This window comes from Peromyscus eremicus, chromosome 13, assembly GCF_949786415.1.
Source record: "Peromyscus eremicus chromosome 13, PerEre_H2_v1, whole genome shotgun sequence".
NCBI lineage: Eukaryota > Metazoa > Chordata > Mammalia > Rodentia > Cricetidae > Peromyscus > Peromyscus eremicus.
Genome location: NC_081429.1, coordinates 36,157,949 through 36,179,502, shown reverse-complemented (window position 1 = coordinate 36,179,502; position 21,554 = coordinate 36,157,949). Strand labels below are relative to the sequence as shown.

Below are 21,554 nucleotides of genomic sequence, written 5' to 3'. Positions count from 1 at the left end.
CGAGGGGACACTGGGACCCTTGCCTTAGATTTCTGATGGGCAGGGCTTCTTCAGGGCCAGCCCCGCCTCCCGTCCCACGGCTGGGGTCCCACAGGCCACTCTCCTGCATGTCTGTGAGGAGGAGGCCTGCCTGCTCTGCCTTCCAAGCACTCATCTAAGGGTTCTTGTCACTGTCCATGGAGCTAATGCAGCACCCCTCACCCTGGTCCCCTGGCCTCTGCAAAGCCACCAGCCTGAAGGGCAGTGGCAGGGGATGGGGGTGGGGAGTGCTGTTCTGGGTTGGGTTTGGGAGGAGGGTGGAGGGAGAATGGAGGGAGAAGGGCTGAAATGCACGGTGCATGTCTGGTGTCTGCCATGCCACCCTAGACACCTCATGCTTCTGTCCCCTCCCACCCTGTTTAACATCTTTTATAAATGTGCCAAACTATGTGGCCTCTGCCAGAAGTCTTCAGTAACTGGTACTTCCACCAACCCAAGTCGGAAACCCTGCAACCTAGGAGCTATGCCACTGACTCTTCGGGATCCCAGCACACCTGCCCTCCCATGGCACACAGACAGGCGTGGGCACAAACAGTAGTGTGTTGTTGTTGTTTTTTAATTGTTTCCTGATACCTCTGGCTCCCCCCTTCCCACCGTGCCCAGCATAAGGGTACACGTCTCCTTCCAAACTGTCTGAGGGCATTGGTCTGGTTCAGTCTTCTAGTCACCTGTAGAAGAATGACTGCATGTGGGACCGGGGTGGGGAGAGTAGGGCAAAGCCAATTTCTTCCCCCTGGCAGAGCCACAAGGGGGAAGAGCTGGGTCCCACCCTTTCGGAGCCTCTGTCAAGGGTGTCTGTGGGGCCAAGAAGGTGGGAACAGGTAGGGTAGAACGCACAGCAAAATGTGTGAAAGATGTGCAAAGATTTGGGGTACAGTGGGCACCTCTCATGTGAAAGAGGAAGAATGGGAAGGCGCTGCCCAGGCTGTGCTTGAACCCACTCAGGAGAGCAGAAGCCAGCTGGACAAAGGGCAGGAGCCGATGAAGGACAGGTACCAGCAGATACTGGTGGGTAGTGAGGAGAGCAACTGGTAGCAATGGGGGTGTTCTGGGGAGACAAGCATGCACCAGAAGCAGAGGGAAGAGGCCCTTAGCAGGAAAGGTTCTAGGAAGGTCAGGGAAAGTTCTGAGACTCAGGGTTCCCTTTCCTCTTCAGCCTTGGGTGTGATCTCTCCTGCCCCTCCCCACATGCACCAGCACCTACTGCCAAGAGTCTTTCCCCGAGTCCGGGAAAACCTCTCATAGGTGTATCTCAGCACTGAAGCTTCCAGGTGGCACCCCCTGCCTGGTCAGCATCCTGTTCCTGTGATTCTGCCCAGTGGGCTTTACTCACCCTCAACCAGCAGCTGTGTGTCAGCACTGTCCTGGCCCGCCTGGCAGCTGTAGGTGCCCTGGTCCTCAGGGCGGACGTCATGGATGACCAGGCTGTGGGTGGGGCCGTGGCTGCGCATCTCATACTTGTTTCCCGGACACAATTCGACCCCCTCCCGCATCCAACACACGTGGCCTCCAGGGCGGGACACAGTCACCTCCAACACCGCCCTGCGGCCAGCCAGGACCGTCTTCTCTCGAGGTGGGCGGCGGCACATCTGGAGAGGTAACGCTGCGGTTGGGGGACAGGGGCTTAATAAGGACACGCACGGCCCCTAGAGGAGAGGTGCATCTTCCCTGCCTACGACCTCCACTCCTGGTACAAGCCCTCCGTGCCACCAGCCGCTTTCCCCGCATGCCCGGCTCAAAGTCTCTTCCTCTCCGTCTCCTCCCGAGGAAATGAGCTGCCCTCTGTGACCTGCCCCAAGAGAGTCCCTCGAAGAGGAGAGATGAAGGAAACAGCGTCTCTAGGACCAGCGGCTAGTCAGTTAGTCCCAGGACAGGAGATGATGCCCATCCCTGTCGCCTTCGCCTCAGAAGCTTACCCTCCACCTCCAGCCGAGCCAAGGACTGGGCGGGTCCCGCCTGGAAGCAGACTTCACCGGTGTCCTCGGTTCGCAGCTCGCTCAGCACCAGAATGTGTTTCTTCCCTGGGCGCGGGGGAGGGGAAAGTAGCGAGGCCTCAGCCGCTTCCCGGGAGGATTGGAGAACGAGGGTGGCACCCGAGCAGGTCCCGGGGGTGGGTGGGTGGGGAGTTCCGAAGTGTCGGTGCGCGGAATTGGAGAGAGGAAGCGAGAAGGAGCTAGGCAGGACTCGGAGGTGGCGGCGGAGGAAAAGTCCGGGAGACCGGATAGTGGGGCCGTGGGGCGGGGCCTGCCCGAGCTAGAGGCGGAGCTAATCCTAATGGAGCGGAGTCTGCCTGAAGCCGGGCAAGGTAACGGGGGCGGGGTCACAGAGGGTAGAAAAGCGACCAGACCTTCCTGACGGATGCGGACGCGACCTCCGGGTCTCAGGACGCGGCCTCCGAGCTCCCAGCGCCCGGTGGTCTCGGTCTCCGACACGGTGCACTCGAACGTGGCGCCGTCCCCTTCGCGGGCGCTCACAGACCGGAGCTCGCGGAGCACAGACACTTCGCGCTCTGGGGCGGAGCCGGGGGTGTGAGTCGGGGCCGGGGCGGAGCCAGGACACACACCCGCCACGCCCCCCTCCCTAGAAGTGTGTAAACTGTCGGGGAACACCCTTCCGCAGTCCGGGCACCCAAAGTAGCACCCAGCCCCGGGCATCCCTGGGGTACCCACCGCGTACTGTCAGACGCGCAGGCCCGGCGCGGGCCGTCCCCACAACGCAGCTGTAGGTTCCGGCGTCCGAGGAATTGCAGCGCCGCAGCAGCAGAAGGCGGCGCGTGCCGAGAGCCTGGAGCCGGAGCCGCGGGCTGAGAGACAGTGCCTGCCCGTCCTAAGGGCCGGATTTGTAGCCGGTTAGACCGAGCCCAGCAAGACTCTGGAGGCCCAGGCCCTGGGAGGTGGCGGTGGCCTCTGTGCATGCCAAGCTGTCTAGAGGCTCACCAGTGGGGCTCATTTGTGTTCCCCTGCTAGGGTTGGACTGTCCCACATCTTCCCTCTCCGGTCACTTCTCTGAGGTGACATCCCTTGGGGACTTTAGTGCCGGGATTTGACACCAATGACACAGAAAGCCCAGAGCTCTGCATGGACTCACCGAGTGTAGATTCTAAAATTAATTTCCAATATAGGCTCTACCGCTTTTGTCTGCCCTTGAGCAACTAATTGCTTTCATCCCACAGAACATATTCCTTAGATAAACAATCTGGCGATAACAAGTTGTACCTTCCCAGGGTGTGGTTAAGGATTAAAAAAGATTAAATGTGCCATCCATCTTAGCCTAGTGCCAGTCTCACAGGACCAGTGGAGTGTTAGTTGCTTGCCCGAATTATGGTTATGTCGATAGGTCTTCACTAGGGCCGTGCTCTGACCTTCTCCCATGTAACGTCAGCCAAAGTCTGGGAAAGCTCGCACTCGAACGTGGCTGCGTCCCCTTCAGTCACTTCTAGGTCCTGTGGCCCCCGCACAATAGTCACTGGGACCTCTGGGAGTGGGTAAGGGGGAACAATGCCAAGCGACAAGGGTGGGCGAGGAACGAGGGCCCCATCGGCACAGCACACAGGCACAGCAGATCAGCGGTGACGCATGCAGGTGGCCAGTGGAGGGCGCTAGCGAGTAGAGGACATCCGAGGACAGGAAGTTCAGACACAGCAGGGCCAGAGGGCCAGTGGGGTAGGAGTGATGAGCTGGGAGTCACATGTTGAGGCGATCAGCCGGGGACATGCTGGGGTTGGAGGGGAATGGTGGAAGCTGAAGAAGAGATCACCAAAGGGATCACTCATAGATGCATGAACAGCAGTGGCCACGGAGCGGGAATGGATAGCTGAAGACCCTGGGCTTGGCGTGGGGGCATAAAAGCTCCACAGAGCACCGAGGTCCATTAGTCACACAGAGGTGTGATTCATGCGGAAATCAGGAGGGCTGGAAAGATGGGGACCCTCAGGCAGAGTTAGTACCAGAGCACCCTTTGGTGGCTCGCCAGTGGTAGAACTACAAGGGATACACTTAGGCAGCAAAAGGGCCCACTGAGTCAGAATAATAGTCAGTGAGCCATGTCCAGGTTGACGGACTAAGGGACCATACAGACATGGGATTTTTCAAGATGGCCCCAGTTTGCAGGGTTGAACACCAAGGTGGTCACTGTGGGGGCCACACAGATTCAAAGGGTCCAGGGATTCCCCACTTTGGCAGGGTGGTCAGTAGGAGCCACATGCTTAGGTCAGTGGTCACACATAGGAGATTAGCAGGCAGGGGCCCAGAGGCCACACCTCTCACTGAGAGCCGAGCAGCGCATCGAAGGTTATCCGAAGTGAAGGAGACACAGCCCGAGTCAGCCAGACCCAGGTCGCTGAGCACCAAGCGGTGAGTCCGGCCTTCTGAATAAATGTGGCACTTGGGCCCCGGGTGCAGCCGGACTCCACCCTGGGCCCACTCTCCAGTCACACCCTCCTGGGACAGCTCCAGCTGGAAGGTGGCACTGTCCCCTTCATTGACAGTCACATCCTCCAGAGGCCGAAGTTCCCTCAGCTGCCGGGCTGGTGTGGGGAGATGAGGAGAGAGGGGGGGGGTGGGATGCCAGCTCTAGCTCTGAGCAGGGTACAGGGGCTCGCCCACCGCTTAGCACTCCCCACACCACCCCCAGCACTCAGAGGTCCTAACCACAGAAGTTCAGGCTGGGTAGGTGGGAGGAAGGGACAGACACATCTGGCTAGATTCGGTCAGGGGAGAGGTGTACGGGTTAGGAAAAGGAAAACACATAAAAGGAGTGTTAGTTTGGGGGGCGGTGAGACGTGTGGGGTGTTGTGACACCAGAGGGAACAGGAAATCTGAAGCCAGACCCGCTGGGATTGGAGCCTCGCTTTAACATATAATTTGTTGTGTACCGTGTGATCTTTGGCAACTGCTCTGACTTTTTCTGGCCCTAGTTTTCTCTGTTTGCACCAGATGAAGAGCAGTGAAGCTCTGGATTAGACTGTGATGAACACCTATCACCACCAATGGCGGCCAATCAGCAATCCGCTAACTTCCTCCAAGTCTCTAGAGTAGAGACCAACCCCATTTTTAGGGAGACTTGTTTGAGAGAGATTGCGTGAGGTCACACAGCTGACCAGTAGAGGGCTCCAGCATGGGGTGGTGGGTGAGAAGTGCTATGTGCCAACCACTCTTTCGAAGAATAAATATAGAAGAGTCTTTCTGGAGTATAACATTTATGTTGCTAGCAAAGCCATCTTGGGAGTTGGGGGTTGGAGAGCAAAGTCCACTGGGACTTCTGAGGTAACCAGAAAACATTAGAAAAAAGAGAGGTTTCGCTTTGAGCAGGGAGTCTTCAGGCTCTAACCCCTGAACGGGATGGCCAGGGCAGACCTTCCTCAGCAGAAAGGGGCACTTTGGTGGGGGGTCTCGGGGACTCTGGGCCAGCCAGGTGGATGACGAATTAGGAGAAGACAGGGCACTCACGCCTCACACTGAGCCTGGCCAGGGTGCGATCGTGGCGGCTCTCGCAGCCGTAGGTACCCTGGTCGGTAAGTAGGACTCCATGGATGGAGAGGCGGTGGACATGGCCATCCTGGGCAGTGGTCAGGCGGGAGTCAAGGGGAAGAGGTTCCCCACCTCGTAACCAGCGAATGGCTCCAGCTGCACCCACTCGGCCTGTCTCTACCTCAAGGCACACATCCTGACCTTCCTCAGCCCGCACATCCTGCAGCCGCCTCAAGAACAGCAGCTCTGTCTCTGGAAGGGAAGAAGAGAGGAGGTCATGGAGCCCTGATGTTGAGGGCTGGCCCTGGCTACCTCACTTCTAGGCCAGGATTGTGAGGGGGGTGACAGGGGATGGAGCATTTTATGCTCAGTGGCACTGAACCTCGAACATGGAGCCTGGCACTTGTGTCTGCGGCTCCCACTCGGGCAGTCACGGTCCCCGTGTCTTTGAGCTGGCAGCCTCGGATGATCAGAGTGTGGCTTGAACCATTCTGGACCATCTGCAGCTGGGGCCCTGGAGTAACAACAGCTCCATTGCGTAGCCAGGTGACCTGGGCATCCGGTGGGGAAACTTCACACTGGAATGTGGCATCATCGCCCTCATGGACCGTCAGGGGCATCAGTTCGGAGACTAGCTTCACTGGTGGGGATTCTGGAAGGAGGGGTGAGGCAGTGAACTGGGTACCTCTTTTCTCCCTCTCTCCTCATCTCTTCCTTAGGACTCAAGCCCTCATTCTTCCCCTCAATTACTACAGCTTGAGTAAGATTCTACTGTGTTGGTCATGGGGCTTCTCCCAAAGACCAGGATGCCGATTCCCGGCCACACTTAGTAAGCTCCCTGCAATCCCAACGTGGCACCTCTTCCCAAGTCTCTAGTACCAATACATCATTTTATGGGCCCCATTACAGCATTTAGTAGTCATGGCAACCTACATGCGATCCCATTTCAGAGTTGGGGCTCAGACAAGTAAAACAACTTAGCTAATGTCACACAACTCCCAGAGAGCAGAGTCTGGGCTGGACCTTGGGCAAGTTGGTTCTAGAGGCTCTGTTCTTATCTACTGGGCCACACAGCATGCTAGGGTCCTGGGAAAAGGCGTTTGCTCTCCCAGGGTGACGTCATACATGCATTGGTGGGGAACCACAGACAGGTTGGGGGAGACGTAGATGAGAAGAGCCCAGAAGGACAGGAGATGGTCTTTTTTTGTGGGTGCCAGAAACCAATGGGTGTGAGGGGCGCACGGTTACCTTCCACACTGACGATGAAGACGCGACTGTCCTGGGGTACATCACACAGGTATTCCCCAGCGTCCCCTCTCCGTGCCCCCCGCACCCGCAGCACCTGCCTGGCCCCGGCTTGTTCCAGCTGTACCCGCCCCTGGTTCGCCAGCCGTTCCCCGTCCTTGTACCAGCGCACAGGGCCCCCTGGCCTGGAGAAGTGTACCACCAGCTCTAGGTCCCCGCCTGGGGTGCTTCGAACCCTCGTCTGGGCTGCCTCGGGGGCCACTACCCGCACCGGGGGCTCTGTGGGGTCAGAGCTAGGGGTCACTGGGAGGGTCATGAGGAGGGCAGGGAGACAAGCTGGGGAAACAGGGCAAGGGGATAAAATGCGCTGTCTTAGGAAAGGGGGGGGAGCCCTGGGTGTGGGGTGCTTCTAAGGCTTTCTGCCCAGGCTGTACTCACCAGCCACCTGGACATTGAAGTCGAGGCTTGGGGCCCCTGGGGCTGCCCCAGACTGGCAGGTGTAGACACCTGCATGACCTAGGTCTGCAGCCCGGATGTAGAGGATTCGGTGGGGACCCTCAGCTCTCAGCTCTATTCCTTCCCCCTGCTGCACAGGGCTCCCATTATGGCTCCAGAACACCTGTGCGCTCGCTCGGGACAGTTCACAGCTCAGCACCACTGGCTCCCCAGGAGCCACACAGAGCGGGCTTGGGGTTGCCTCTGGGGCCAGGAACTGCACTGGGAGCTCTGCGTAAAGAAAGGAGGTTGTGAGCCCGAGCCAGCCCCTGCCTCCCCACCCCAGGCTAGCCCGGCACACCCACCAGCCAGACTGACGTTGAAGGTGACAGCCTCATCTCGGGTCTCACACACATATTCCCCGGCATCCTCGGGCTGGGCGTGGGGCAGGGTGAGAGTACGGGCAGGCCCCTCGGCACCCAGCTGCAGTGCGTCTGATACCTCTACCTCTAGTCCATCCTTGTACCAGCGCACCTGGGACCCAGCCGGGGCCACTTCGCAGCGTAGCTCCACATGTCCTGGAGCCCCAAACTGCAAATCCAGGGATCGGGCTGCTGGGTGCACAATCCTCTCTGGTGGAGCTGGTGGGTGGGCAGGGAAAGGGGCACATGATTGTGACTCAAGGTCTCTCCTTGCCTCTCCAATACACTTTATAGCTAAGGACCTGAGGGCTCCTATGAGGAGAAGGACTGCCTAAGGTCACAGAAGCGGGTCGGACTCATACCCAGACCTATCCAGTCACTCCTCCCGACGTTCATCCTGATTCCCTCCCCTGCTATGCTTTGCCTCTGACACTTATCTCTTGTTACTTGATAAACCATTTATTTTTATTATTATTATCATTATATTATTATTATTATTATTATTATTATTATTATTATTATTATTATTTGCCTGTCTGCCCCTTCCCAATGTGAGTTCCACGAGCACAGGAACCTGTAGCTTACCGGTTCACTTTGTACCCCAGCATCTAGGATGATGTCAGGCAGGTACTAGCTGTTTTGACCAGCGTTTGTTAAATGAGTGAATGGTCCTAACGGCTGGGCTCCCTCTCACCAGCCCTGTGGTCACTGCCCCAGCCTGATTTCTCTAATGGTTAAGACTGAGGAGGCTGTGAAGCTCTAGAGGTATGGGGGAGGGGGACACGGGGCCCCTAAGATGAGGAAAGTAAGGAGAGTTGATGGCGGTTCCACAGCACCCTGTCTCTCTACCTCCCTGGAAGGCGGCTACCCACAGAAACTACCCACCTGTGACGGTGACGGTGAAGAAGGCTGAGTCATCTCCAGCATCACAGACAAACTCGCCCCTGTCCTCTGGCTGGGCAGCAGGCAACACCAGACGGCGACAAGGCCCATCACTCTCCAGCACCAGGGCCTCACTCTCCTCTACCTCCAGCCCATCCTTGTACCAGCGCACAGGAGCATCCTCTCGAGACAGCTCACACGTCAGCACCACACATTCCAAACTAACAGCAACCAAGGTCACCTCATCCTGGGGGTATATGATCCGCACGGGAGGCTCTGCGAAGAAGGGCAAACAAGGCTGTCACCAACTGGCATGATTTGGGCCCTGTTGCCCACGTGGTGATAACAGTACTGAGTACTGAGTAGCATAATAATAAGGAATAGGTCCCTGATCTGTCCTCTGAAATCTCTAGGGCCAGGTCTTTGCAGAAATCAGAATATTTTGGAGTCTAAAAAGAAGGCTGCATTTCTCATTTATAAGACACCTTCAGGCCCTGTACCCACCCCTTATAACTATCCCCACTAACATTTCTTTTGCTGTGTAATGTATTTACCCTCAGCAAGACATATTAAAAGATAACAGTCACACCTCACAAAGATACATACATATATATAATAACCCTACCAAATAGATCAGATAATTAAAGAGTAATTAAGTATGCAGCAGTTAAACTCAGTTTTAGTGAAATAATTTTTTTTTTTTTTCGAGACAGGGTTTCTCTGTGTAGTTTTGGTGCCTGTCCTAGAACTCGCTCTGTAGACCAGGCTGGCCTCGAACTCGCAAAGATCCGCCTGGCTCTGCCTCCCGAGGGCTGGGATTAAAGGCGTGAGCGACACCCTGCCCAGCCTTAGTGAAATAAATTTGACTGCCAAACTTTTCTTTTCTTTCTTTCAAGAAAGGGTCTTACTGCATAGCCCTGCCCAGTCTGAACCTCACTGTGTAGACCAAGACGGCCTGGAACACACAGAGCTCCACCTGCCTCTGCCTCCTGAGTACCAGGATTACAGATGTACACCACCATACCAGAAGGCCACTGAACTTTTGGGGCTTTCAAAACTGTGCCTAGGGCTGGAGAGATGGCTCAGAGGTTAAGAGCACTGCTTGCTCTTCCAAAGGTCCCGAGTTCAATTCCCAGCAACCACATGGTGGCTCACAACCATCCGTAATGAGATCTGGTGCCCTCTTCTGGCCTGCAGCCATATATGCAGGCAGAACATTGTATACATACTAAATAAATAAATCTTTAAAAAAAAAAAAAAACTGTGCCTAAGGGATGGTCAGGATCTGTAGAACAGAAGATACTTCTTAATGCTCTAGTAATGGCTCAAAGCACTTGGCATGGTTAGCCTCACAGTGATGTCTGGAGTGAAAGTATTGCGCTGTCTCCATTTTCCAGTTGAAAGAACTAAGGCACAGAATGATCAGCAATGAGCTGTCCTTAAGGTCACAGCTGACTACAGTTCCTGGGGGCAGGAGGAAGCACTTTCTGTTCCAGGCAGGCTCTCCTGCTGCTGGCAATGGGAGGCAATCCAAACCCAGGCTTGCGGCAACCAGGGAATGCTTTTGGTACCTGCACACCAGAGTTGCTAATACCTGTCTAAAAATTTCCCAGGGATGCTACGTGCTGCTTCGGGGATCTCATCTCCAAGCACAGGCCACTCCTCCAGAGAAAACGAACCAAGTCAGTATTATTAGATGCTCAGCAAGCCCAAGCTTACCCTGTACCACGCCCTCTTGTTCCCCTGGGAATCAAGTTTCCAGATTAGCATGCACCTGGCCCCCTGGTGGCCGGGCTGGAGAACTACTAGCTTCCCTGAGTAGGATTTTTCAGAAGTTCGTGGAAGGACCCAACCCCAGCACACTGCAGCCTTGAGCTCCTGTGGGCACACCTCCACACATGGGATTCTTTTCTCAGAGTGTCTGAGCCAGAAGATTACAGAAGGCAGCTTCTTGGGCAGTGGCACAGATTGGAGCAGTGAGTTGGCAAAAAGCCATGACAAGAAAACCCATTTGGTGTGGGACCTGATCCACTGTGGCCTGGGGGTGAGGTGGGATTTGTGTGAACTTTCCTGTGAGGCACCTGGTGCTTTATGGTTGTGGCTGTCATGTCTGGCCAGGGCTGGGAACAAGACAGTAAAAGGTGGCTGGCTGTAAAACAGAATGTGTGCATGGCTTTGTTGCCATTGTGGACTCCGCTAACTGGGATATAGGGAGTGGAAGTCTGTAAGTAACTCGGTCTGGGCAGGACTCCTTGAGCAGGTCAGGGAAGAAGGTAACAGGGCCATGAACAATGGGGTGGTTGTCACAGTGCTGCCTTTGGGGTTCTTCTACGATGCCCAGAACTGCCTAAAACCCCCACTACCATCCTGAAGTCTCTGGCAAAAACAACCATCACTTCTAGCCATCCTGTACTGCCCCCTAGCTAGAATACTCTCTGCCCACTCCTTCATTCAACTCAGCTGCAGTAGAGTAATTATTTTCACTACCCTGACCAGGCCAGCAGCCGCCACCCCTAAGATTCCAATGCTGTCCTTGACAATCTACATTGACACGTGTCTGACTTTCTTACTAGGCTGTGCCTTTTGGGGAGGAAATGCATGTCTGTCCATACACTGCAGAATATATGGAGGCCAGCCTACATTAGTCACCCTGGGTGACTTTCTCCCAGGTCTTCTCCACCTGTCTGCTCTGTGGAGTCCTCCACCCTAAGCCCGCTTGTCATTTATCACAGGTGTCTTGGAGCGTTTATTGGTGTGTTTATTGGTTTAACATAGGGGTCGCAAACTGCGGAGGCCAAGTAGGGTTAAGTCAATAGCTCAAGAGGTCTGGGGAGAGGCAGAAGGAATGGGAGGGTGGGTGGAACAGAGGGATGGGGGCCCCAGATTATGGGGCAGCTGCTACTCAGTGCCAGCCGTTCGTCGCCATGGGGGGAAACGGGACCAGAGCCGGCGGGTCTTCGGCTTTTTCAAGAGGACGCATAATTCCGGGTTGTTATTTTGACTGTCCTGACTTTGGTATGATTCTGCAGGCCAAATAAAACACATCTGTGGGCTGCATAGAGACCAAGAGCCTCCCCATTTGCGACCCTTGGTTAACAACCGTCTTCCTAGCTAGTCTGGCAGCACCCTGACCAGCAGCCCAGGCACCTGGCCCAGTGACTGGCCCAGACGGTGTGCAGTCCGTGAGCTGGTGGTGGAGCACAGCTAAGACCTGGCCTTGACACGGGAGAAGGGCCTGTTTATTCCAACTGGGGTTCCAGGGTCAACCAGCAGGGCCCCTGGTGCATGCACCCTCAAGCCACACTTCCCCTCCCTGATACCGGAAAGCTTGCGAGTGAGGAAAGAGCCACTCAAGACCCTTCGCTCCCGGGGTCGTCCTCTGGTGATTCTAGGGGCTGGTGTGGGCGCACACCTGTGACGGTGACAGTGAAGGACGCCGACTCATCATCGATTTCACACAAGTACTCGCCGGAGTCCTCCAGCTGGACAGAGGGCAGCACCAGGCGACGGATGGTGTCTTCCTTCTCCAGGAGCAGTGCTGGGCTCTCCACCACCTCCTCCCCATCTTTGGTCCAGCGCACCTCAGCCCAGGGCCGGAACAGCTCACAGGTCAGCACCACGCGCTCCAGCCGCACGGCTGCCACATACACTTTGCCGCTGGGGTACACGATCCACGAGGAGACATCTAAAGGACAGAGACATCTGCTGCTAGGCGAGAGGGGGGTGGGACTGGGGTCCCCCGCTGCCCTTCCTGATCTGTGCCCGCCTCCTACGCTTCGAAAGTCTGCGGTGTGTGGAAGTTACTCTGTAGGCGGTCACTCACAGCTAGAGCCACACAACCCTGAACATAACCCTCACAGTCAGAAAGGCAGGACCGTGATCTCCAAAGCACACCAAGCTTCGTGTGGGAGCTGCATAATGGGGACTGTGGTGACAACTTTAGCTGTGAGAACAGTTCACATTCTCTGGGATGAGACAGGGACTGTATAAAAAATGAAATGCGTGAGAAGAAGGCTGGGTCTCGGGTGGAACTGGGGTCCCCTACGGGCCTCAGATACCTTTGGCCCCTTCCACACCGGGTACCACCTGCTCTGTAACAGAACTGTTGTCCCCCAGGAACCCTCTTAGCAGGGGGCTCCTGGAAGATGGAGATAGAAGGGCTCCCTAGGGGGGGCTGGAGAGATGGCTCAGTGGTTAAGAGCACTGACTGCTCTTTCAGAGGTCCTGAGTTCAATTCCCAGCAACCACATGGTGGCTCACAACCATCTGTAATGAGATCTGGTGCCCTCTTCTGGCCTGCAGGGACACATGCAGGCAGAATACTGTATACATAATAAATAAATAAATCTTTAAAAAAAGACTTTTAAAAAAAAAAAAAAAAGAAGGGCTCCCTAGGGATGAGTAGCCAGGACTAGTGTGCTCAGGACTGGACAGTGCAGGGAGGCTAGCTGAGTGACCCGCGGGAGCGTGTGCGCTAGCTACTCCAGCTGGTCCCACCTGTGATGGTGACGGTGAAGTAGGCCCGTTCGTCTCCGGCCACACACTGAAACTCGCCCCCGTCGGAGGGCTGGGCTGCAGGCAGCACCAGGCGGTGATGGGGCCCTTCGGTCTCCAGCACCATGAAGTCGCTCTCCCCGACCTCCTGCCCATCCTTGTACCACTGAACAGGGGCGTCCTCACGGTCCACCTCACAGGACAGCATGACACACTCGGAGGTGATGGCGTGTACAAACACGTGCTCTCGGGGGTCCACAATGTGCACTGGGGGATCTGGATGGGGAGCAGAGACGGATCATAAACAGCCCCTGACACGGGAGACACGTCTCTACACAGGAGGGCACTGGCGGTAAGGAGGAGGGGTTACTGAAGCCTTGGCATGCCGGGCTTTGGGGCCAACTGACATGAGATCCTGCTGGCAGGCAGCTTAGGCATGATGGGAGACGAAATAGCACTGAGTGGTCCACAGAGCTCCACAGGTAGGGGTCGGGGCTGGAGGGTCAGAGGCGCAGAGAGGTCACACAGCAGCATCCAATAGTGACAGAGGCCGAAGGAAGGTCACAATCACAAGGCACATGGCTGAGTTTACTGTTTCCTTCACAAGGACAGGATAGGACACGAAGGACAGGCCTGCAGGATGACTTAGCCAGAGTCAAAGGCTGTGTTTTGTATACCAGCAGTATCTCCAAGGCCCAGGTGTTAAGGGCTTGCAGGCGGGTCTGGTGCTATCATGGTGCTATGGCTTGGCTGGATGGGAAAACCTTAGGTCACTGCAGCCAGTCTTCAAAGGGGCTGTTGGGATCCCAGCCTCTTCTCTTCCTACTTCCTGACCATGAAGATGAGCAATTTGTTTTGCCACATACAACCCGGCCTTTGACATCCAGTGCCCCCATCCATCACAGTCTCAAAACAATGGGTCCACTTGGTCTTGGGTTGGAATCCCCCAAACAAACCTTTTCTCATTATCAATGAACTTCTCAGGCATTTCACTACAGTGACAGAAAACAGACTGATATGGGTAGAGGGTTCCCTGTCACAGGGACACATGCAGGACATGTGCAGGTTGGGGTCACAAGCTCTCCTGGTCATGGAGTTGAAACAGGATTTCTACACAAAGGGATCAGTGGCACTTAGGCTGCCATCCTTGAGAGTCAGCTCCCTCCCTCCCTCCCCCCTCCCTCCTTCTTTTTTTTTTTTTTTTTTCAAGACAGAGTTTCTCTGTGTACACTGGCTGTCCTGGAACTCACTCTGCAGTCCAGGCTGGCCTTGAACTCACAGAGATCCGCCTGGCTCTGCCTCCCGAGTGCTGGGGTCAAAGGCGTGCGCCACCACTGCGGGCTCCTCCCTCCTTTCTTTTGAGACAGTGTCTCACATAGCTGAGGCTGGCCTCAGATCTGCATGTGCCACCTTGCTGAGTTCCTGTCAGCTTTCTCAAAAGAAGATCCCCTAGGCTCAGTCCTGGACATCCCCATTCCGGATATCCCAGGAGACCTGGGAACATGCATTTGCAACAAGTGTCTATAGTGCTGTCTTGTGTGAACCACTGGACCACCACACGTAATACTCTTGCATAAATCAAGCCAGGCCTGGGTGCGAGTCCAAGCCACCGTCTTTGCTGGCTACGTGATGACAGTGAAGTCGCAATAATTCTGTAACAGCCCTGGCTATCCTGGAACTTGCTCTGTAGCCCAGGCAGGTCTCAAAATCACAGAGATCCACCTACCTCTGCCTCCCAAGTGCTGGGATTAAAGGCACATGCCACCAACACCTGGCTGAGATTATACCTTATCGAGTTGTAGAAATTAAACAAAATAGCATAGGTTCAAATTACCTAGCCTAGCTCTAGCCCCAGAGTAGGTTCTGAATAAATGCCAGTGACTCCCTTCTTCCTTCGGCTCCATTTAGCTCCCTCACCCAATCCAGCAGAGGGTGTGTATGCACTGGTGGGCAAGTGTGTTTGATGATATGGATACATGAGATTAAAGACATAAATGCAGGACCAGGGATGTATCTCAGCAATACTCACCTAGTACCCACGAGGCCCTAGGCCACATCCAAATACCACAAAATGAAACAAATAAAAAGCTCTCCTTATAAGGGGACCTCCACCAAGCCAACAGACCACAGGGACAGGGGCCACCAGGCTCCCAGCATTAGCCTCAGCCAGAAAAGGCCAGCATGGTTCCTGACCTTTAACAGTGATGCTGAAGAAGGCTGAGACCCCTTCGGTTCTGCATTCAAATTCACCGCTGTCTCGGACTTCAGCCGCAGGCAGGATCAGCCGGTGCTTGCGCCCGTCCATCTTTACCACGAGTGACTCACTCTCCTCCACTTTCTGCCCATCCTTGTACCAGGTTGCTGGAAAGTCCACCCTTGAGAGTTCACAGGTCAGCACCACACGTTCAGAGGTTGTAAAGGTCAGCAACACCTTGTCCTGGGGACTCAGGATGTGCACTGGGCTTTCTGCGTGGAGAGAAACCTGGTCACTGGCAATGTCTTTGGTCTCTCCTGCTCAGATATGCATCTTTTTCTCCAGTGTGTGCTTGCGTAGGGGTGAACACATGGGGAAAACAGCTGCTGACAGTGACTAAGGCCCAGCTGTCAGTCAGGGTTTTAAAAACAGGTCTGAGGTCAAAGGTATCTGTCAAGCACAGCCTTAAGGTACTAGGTTCAATTTCCTGTACTTGGAAAAAAAAAAAAAGGATTGTGCTTTGCTATGGTTTGGATATGATCTGAGTTGTTGCTGGAAGGTTCATGGTGATGGAAATGTGGTCGGGGGGGGGGGGGGGGCCGGTTGGGGGTGGTGGTGTTTGGAACCTTTAAGAGGGGAAGCCTAGGGCCGGGTGGGCGTGGTGGTGCAGGGCTACACAGTGAGACACTGTCTTAAAACCAAAACCAAAACACCTAACCAACCGAGCAAGCAAAAACCAACCAAACAAACAAACAAAAAGCACAAAACAAACAACAAAAGGAGGAGGGGGGGAGGAACAGGAAGTGGTGATGATGGCGAGGCTTGGTGGGAGCAATTCTCAAAGGACCCCAGCCAGCTCTCGACGACACTGCTACAAAGCGAGTTCACCCTACACACTTGCTTCCTCCTGATCATGACAGCTTTTCTACTTCTTTGTCAAGTTCTGACTTAGTGAAAGGTTGGGGGCGGGGTCACTGGAGACTGAACTGATGGGGCTGACCAACTTTGGACTTCCAGTTTCCGGAACTGTGAGCTTAACAAAAGTACCCAGACAGGGTTGTTCTGTGTAGTTTTGGTGCCTGTCCTGGATTTCCCTCTGTAGACCAGGCTGGCCTCGAACTCACAGAGATCCGCCTGGTTCTGCCTCCCGAGTGCTGGGACTAAAGGCGTGCGCCACCGCCGCCCGGCCCTAAGAATTCTTAAAGAGCCCATCTTTCCTGATGCCGTGGGTGTTAGTGGTCCTAGGTTACAGTTTAGAAACGCTGCTCTTGATAATTTCTGCCTTTGCTCTCTACTTCTGATGCTGGAGGCGACCTCTGGTAAGGTCTCAGGTTCTCTAGCAGTAGCAAGACAGCCAAGTTCTAGGATGGCCCTTGAATTTTTAGCACCCGCTTCCCCAGTCCTGAGTGATGCTACATTCCCTTCCCAACTTGTTCCAAAGGAAGCATGGTGTGTGGGTGTGGGGTGGGGTGGGAATGGATGGATGGATGGATGGATGGATGGATGGATGGATGGATGGATCCTGGAGCCAAACCACCTTTGGGCAGGCCATTTAACTTCCCTGTGTCTGTCTTCCCACCAGCCAAGTGGGAATGACAGAAGAACTCTTATTAAAGGGCCATCGACAGGATTGGGCTAGTTGCCTAAGTCATGTGCCTGGCTCAAGGTGAACCGCTAGGAGACAGTGTTGGCAATCAGACAAGAGGACAGAAAGCAGGCAGGGACCAGGGCCAGGATCCATGTCTCTCAAAAGAGAGGACACATGCCATTATTTTTTGGTGGTATCGAGTTGGACCCAAGGCCTTGCACATGCTAGGTAGGTGGTGTTGTACCACTGAGCCCAGCCCTAGCCCAATGTGACAGAATTACTGCAGATTAAAGCAATCCAAATAGGAACGACACTGATGAGCCCAAGAGAAGCTCTATGTGCTGTGAGTTGAACCCTCAATCACAGCTCATCATGAATGCCCCTATTCTTGTAGCCCCTCTGTGAGAAACAGGCACCACATAGGCTTTGAACCCATCGGCCTAGGCGTCTACCAGTACCAACCTTGGATCGTGAGGGCCGCCGAGTCTTGCACACCAGGGCAGATGAAGCCTACCAGGGCCCCACTGTCCTGGTGCTTCACAGCCTGCAGGATGAGTTTGTGCTGCAGGCCCTTCTGCTCCACACGGTACCGCAGGGCTCCGGGCTCCACCTGGCCCTCGGGCTCATCACTCTTGAGCTGTTCCCCATTAAGGAACCAAGTGCCCTGGATGATGGTGGACAGATCAAGGGAGAAGACGGCATCTTCTCCATCATACACCTGCACGTCCTCCAAGCCCGACACCAGGCGAGCTGTGGGCACTGGGACAGAGACAGGGCATGGCTGTTAGAACCAGCAAGGGCAAAGCAGGGTAAAGCTGGTGGGTGGGAGAACACCATTAAGGACTAAGAGTCAGAGAAGGGAAGAAAGGGAACGGGATGGTATGACTTGGGGTAGAGATACTGACGGGCAAAGGCTTAACTCACCGAGGTGAGCAGAACCATTGAACACGACATGGGAACTGCGGCCGTGTTCACTGACTGTGCAGATGCGGAAGCGGTAGTCACCCTCAGAAGGTACACAGTCCCCCGGCACCTCTACAGCTCCGGCTTTCTCAATGCTGAAGCACTGGACCCAATCTTCAGAGCCAACCTCCTGCCGCTCGAGGCGGTAGATGAAGGAGGTCTCTGGGGCTGGCTCGGGGGGCTTCCAGGTCAGCAGGACCGTGTTCTTTTGGCCTTTGAACATCTCAACCAAAACGGGGGGCCCAGGAGGACTGTGCTTGACACCTGAGACAAAGTCGAGACTTTCCACCTGAGCCTTGCACAAGCCCCCAACAACACCTCTGCTTTAAATCCACGTTGCCAACCCAGGACCCAGCAACTGGCTAGCCTCCTGCCCTGACCCTCCTGTTTATGGGGCTCTCACATTTGACCCTGAGCAGAGTGGTGGTACGGGAGTTGCCCAGGCTGAAGGTGATCTCGCCAGCATCTTCTCGGGTCACCCCTGGAAGGACCAGGGCATGCATGTGACCACAACTGCTCTGGCAGGTGGCTGGTAGCTCCTCCCCATCATGGCTCCAGGACCCCTGGACCCCAGCTTCTCTGGTCTCCACCAGCAACACTGCGTTCTCTCCCTCCAGGACATCAAGCTTCCGGGGTAAGCGCTTCAGGATGGGTCCTGAGAGGCGGATGGGAATCCATCAGCCCAGGATCCAGACACCACCAGCCTCAGCCTCCCCGCACTGGCCAGCTGACCTTTGACCGTCACGTTGGCCACAGTGCGCACTCGACCCCGCATCTCACACAGATAGACGCCGTCATCATCCGCCTTCAGCCTGTGGATGATGAGGCGTCTCACGGTGCCCTCCTCAATCTGCTCGTACTTGCGGCAGGGTAGGAGTCGTTGGTCCTCTCGAAACCAGGCGGTGGGGATTCGAGAGTTGGGTACTTTACACTCTAGCACCGCAATCCCATGCTCTCGGCCCTCCACATCCTGGAGGGGCCTTGTGAATCGGAGGCGGGGTTCTGCAGAAAAGAGGAGAGGAAAAGAGAGAAGGCTCAGAAGAACCAGCTGAGGAGGTCTGCTGGTACCATACATTATCTGCTCTTCCCACAAGGCTGGGGATGGCAGCTAAATTCCCAGCAGAGCCAGACGGCCTAATTTCCAGCCTGACCGTGATGCTCACCAGCCATATCACTTAGAAAACACATCAGTTTGCTTGTATGTTAAATGGGGAGAGGGAGGGTAAGAGCTGAACCAGGACCATGATTTTTCCAAACTGTTCCCTAACTCTACAACTTTTGCCTAACTCTGCAAGGGTCTGCATTGAATTTTGCTTTAATAGCATCCCAAGCATTTCGAAACCGTATTTCGGAAATAGGGAACCGCCAGAGAGCTAACTTGAGCTGGGGAAACGAGTTTTTGTGCTACTTGGAGAAGTTCCCTTACTTCTTTGAGGACGGCCCAGTGTCGCACTGGCCTGGCAAGTTTGGGCACAGAGTTGTGCCTGTGAGGACACTGTAGGTATCACACACTTAGTAAAGTGCCAGGCAGGACTCAAGGGAACTTCCGGGCATGTTTTCCTTGGAAGGAGAAAGTGTAAGTGGAATCGCTCAGGTTGTGATCAAGTCCTGCTAAGGAGAACGTTAGCTTCAGTGTGACTTCCGGGTGTGTTTTGTTTCCTCTGGATTTTCTGTTCATGAGTACTGAGAACACGTTAGGAAATTTTTTTGTTTTTGTTTTGTTCCCCCCCCCCCCCGCCCCCTTTTACACTCATCTTCTTTCAAACTTAAACAGCAGATTAATGAAAGAATAGAGACTGCCGGGTACTTTTCCTCTAGCAAATTTATCTCCCCTGTGAATGAGCAGTTGCTCCAGGGAGGTTTGCACGGGCCTTCCCAACAGATTCCGGGCCTGAAGCTGTGAACACAGCCTCCACTCCAAATGTGTGTTTTCAATACAGCATCCCCCTTGTTCTCACTGATTAGCATGTTATAAATTTAGACTTAGTTATTTACACCCATAAAACGCTCCTTTTATCTTACAGACAGGGCTGCCTGCCGATGGGAATCCAGTTGGGAAAGGCGGCCTAAAAGAGCAAAGGATGAGAGTGTAGGACTTGAAAGTTTTACACAGTCATCTATTCCTAAATTTAGTGGTTTTAGTGATTTTCAACATCTGCCTGGGTAGTTTGCTAAGAACTTCTCAAGTGTCTTGGAGACGTCTAAATTCGCATCCCTGAGGGTGGGAGGCAGGCAGGAAATGGAATTCAATATTTCCCTAGGACACGGAGGTGGACAAGAGCAAGGTGGATCTCTGAGGACACTAGGGGTGTCTACCTTTTACGGTGCTCTACCTTTTACGTGCAGCTGGACCGCGCTGAGCGTCTGGCCCGCCGAGTTGCGCGCCGCGCACACGTAGAGCCCACGGTCTTTGGCCTGGCAGTAGAGCACCTTAAGTACAAAGCCACCGTCGCGGTCGCGGTACATGAGGCGGCGGCGGTCGGGGAGCAGAGGGCGGCCCTCCCAGTGCCATTCGATCTCGGGCTCCGGCTTGCCCATCACGTAGCAGCGGAACTTGGCATGCTTGCCCTCGTTCACCCAGAAGGTCTTGGGTGCACACTTGAGAGGCTCCACCACGGATACCGGGGCCTCATCCGGGTCCTCGGGCGGGCTCTCGTGGGGCTGGTGCACCTGGAGTAGTGCGCCGGCCTGCGCGTGGCCGTGCGCGTTGCGGGCGTGGCACACGTACACCCCGGAATCGGGCAGCCGCGCAGCCTGGATGCGCAGCGTCAGGCTCGCACCCTGGCCATCGGCGCCGCGGCCCGGCTCCAGTGCGAAGTGGCTGCTGTCCCACACTTCGTCCAAGGCCATCCCATCCTTCTCCCAGTACAGCGTGGGCTCCGGGAGGCCTCCCACCTGGCACGTCAGCACCACCTCCGCCCCGCGCAACACCCACTGGGACTGGGGCCCCGTTAGGAACACCGGAGCGCTCTCCCCGGTGCCCGGAGGCTGCAGCGGGCAATCAGAGGACTGGGGCTCGGGCTCTGGAGCGGGGGGCTCCAGGACGGTCACCGCGGCCGCCGCGTAGGCCTCTCCAGCCGCGTTGCGGGCGCGGCACACGTAGACCCCGGCGTCGGTGGGCAGCGCGCCGCTCAGCAGCAGGCTGTGCTCGGCGCCGTCCTCCGGGAAGCTCAGGCGCTCGGAGGCCACCAGCGGCTGCCCGCCTTTCTCCCACAAGACGGTGGGCGGCGGCTCCCCCAGGACCACGCATTTGAGCTCGGCCTCGGCGCCACTTACCACCCGCACGGGCCGCGGGAAGCGCAGGAAACACGGGGGGCTCCCCTGATCCCCTGATCCGGCCTTCATCGCGGCCGCTGCAGATGGCCTGCCTGGGCGCGCGGGAAGGCCGGGAGCCGAGACCGGAGCGTGGCGGAGCAGGCGCGGGGACCCGTGGAACTCCGGTGCCCTCCGGTGTCCGCTCGCCTCCTTCCCCTCGACCCGACCTGCAGCCCTGCTGCTGCGCGGCGATTCCCGGGCCCAGAGCCCAGAGCTCAGGGGGCAGTCCTTCCTGTTTGCTTGTGCAGCGAGGGGCCCTGCAGCCTAGTCTGCCCGCGGCCTGGCTTCCTGCTCCCGGGAGCCTCTCTTCCCAGCCCCCTCCCACAGCCTGGGCCTCTTCCCCCTCCTCCCTCCCACCTCCAGCCGCCAGGTCCCCAACTGCCGGCCAGGCTTGGGCCTGAGTGGCAGAGGCGCCTGCAGCTGCCAATCCCAAAAATATTCTCTGATGACACAGCTGGAGGACAAGAGCCCAGACTGGCTCCTCCAGGCTAAGTATAGAGCAAGCGGGA

At 55.8% G+C, this 21,554-nt stretch overlaps 1 protein-coding gene across 5 annotated transcripts; it reads right to left on the bottom strand.

The window, feature by feature from the left end:
- Window positions 1–593: 593 nt before the first annotated feature.
- On the bottom strand, window positions 594–21,349 carry Obsl1 (obscurin like cytoskeletal adaptor 1). 5 transcript variants are annotated; one of them, XM_059278811.1, is made up of 21 exons: window positions 20,064–21,346; window positions 18,463–18,732; window positions 18,134–18,385; window positions 17,692–17,994; window positions 17,230–17,526; window positions 15,179–15,451; window positions 12,989–13,261; window positions 11,904–12,176; window positions 8,495–8,767; window positions 7,553–7,828; window positions 7,191–7,478; window positions 6,756–7,031; window positions 5,890–6,159; window positions 5,487–5,759; window positions 4,298–4,564; window positions 3,401–3,513; window positions 2,709–2,865; window positions 2,387–2,548; window positions 1,956–2,060; window positions 1,373–1,642; window positions 594–707 (listed from the first exon to the last, which is right to left on the bottom strand). In XM_059278811.1, the coding sequence occupies exons 1-21, from the start codon at window positions 21,073–21,075 to the stop codon at window positions 700–702; spliced, it is 5,691 nt and encodes a 1,896-aa protein (XP_059134794.1). In that variant the 5' UTR covers window positions 21,076–21,346; the 3' UTR covers window positions 594–699. The 5 variants fall into 5 exon arrangements, with proteins under 5 accessions (XP_059134794.1, XP_059134796.1, XP_059134797.1 ...); XM_059278813.1 differs by lacking the exon at window positions 8,495–8,767; XM_059278814.1 differs by lacking the exon at window positions 6,756–7,031 and having other exon boundaries at window positions 20,064–21,344.
- Window positions 21,350–21,554: the final 205 nt, after the last annotated feature.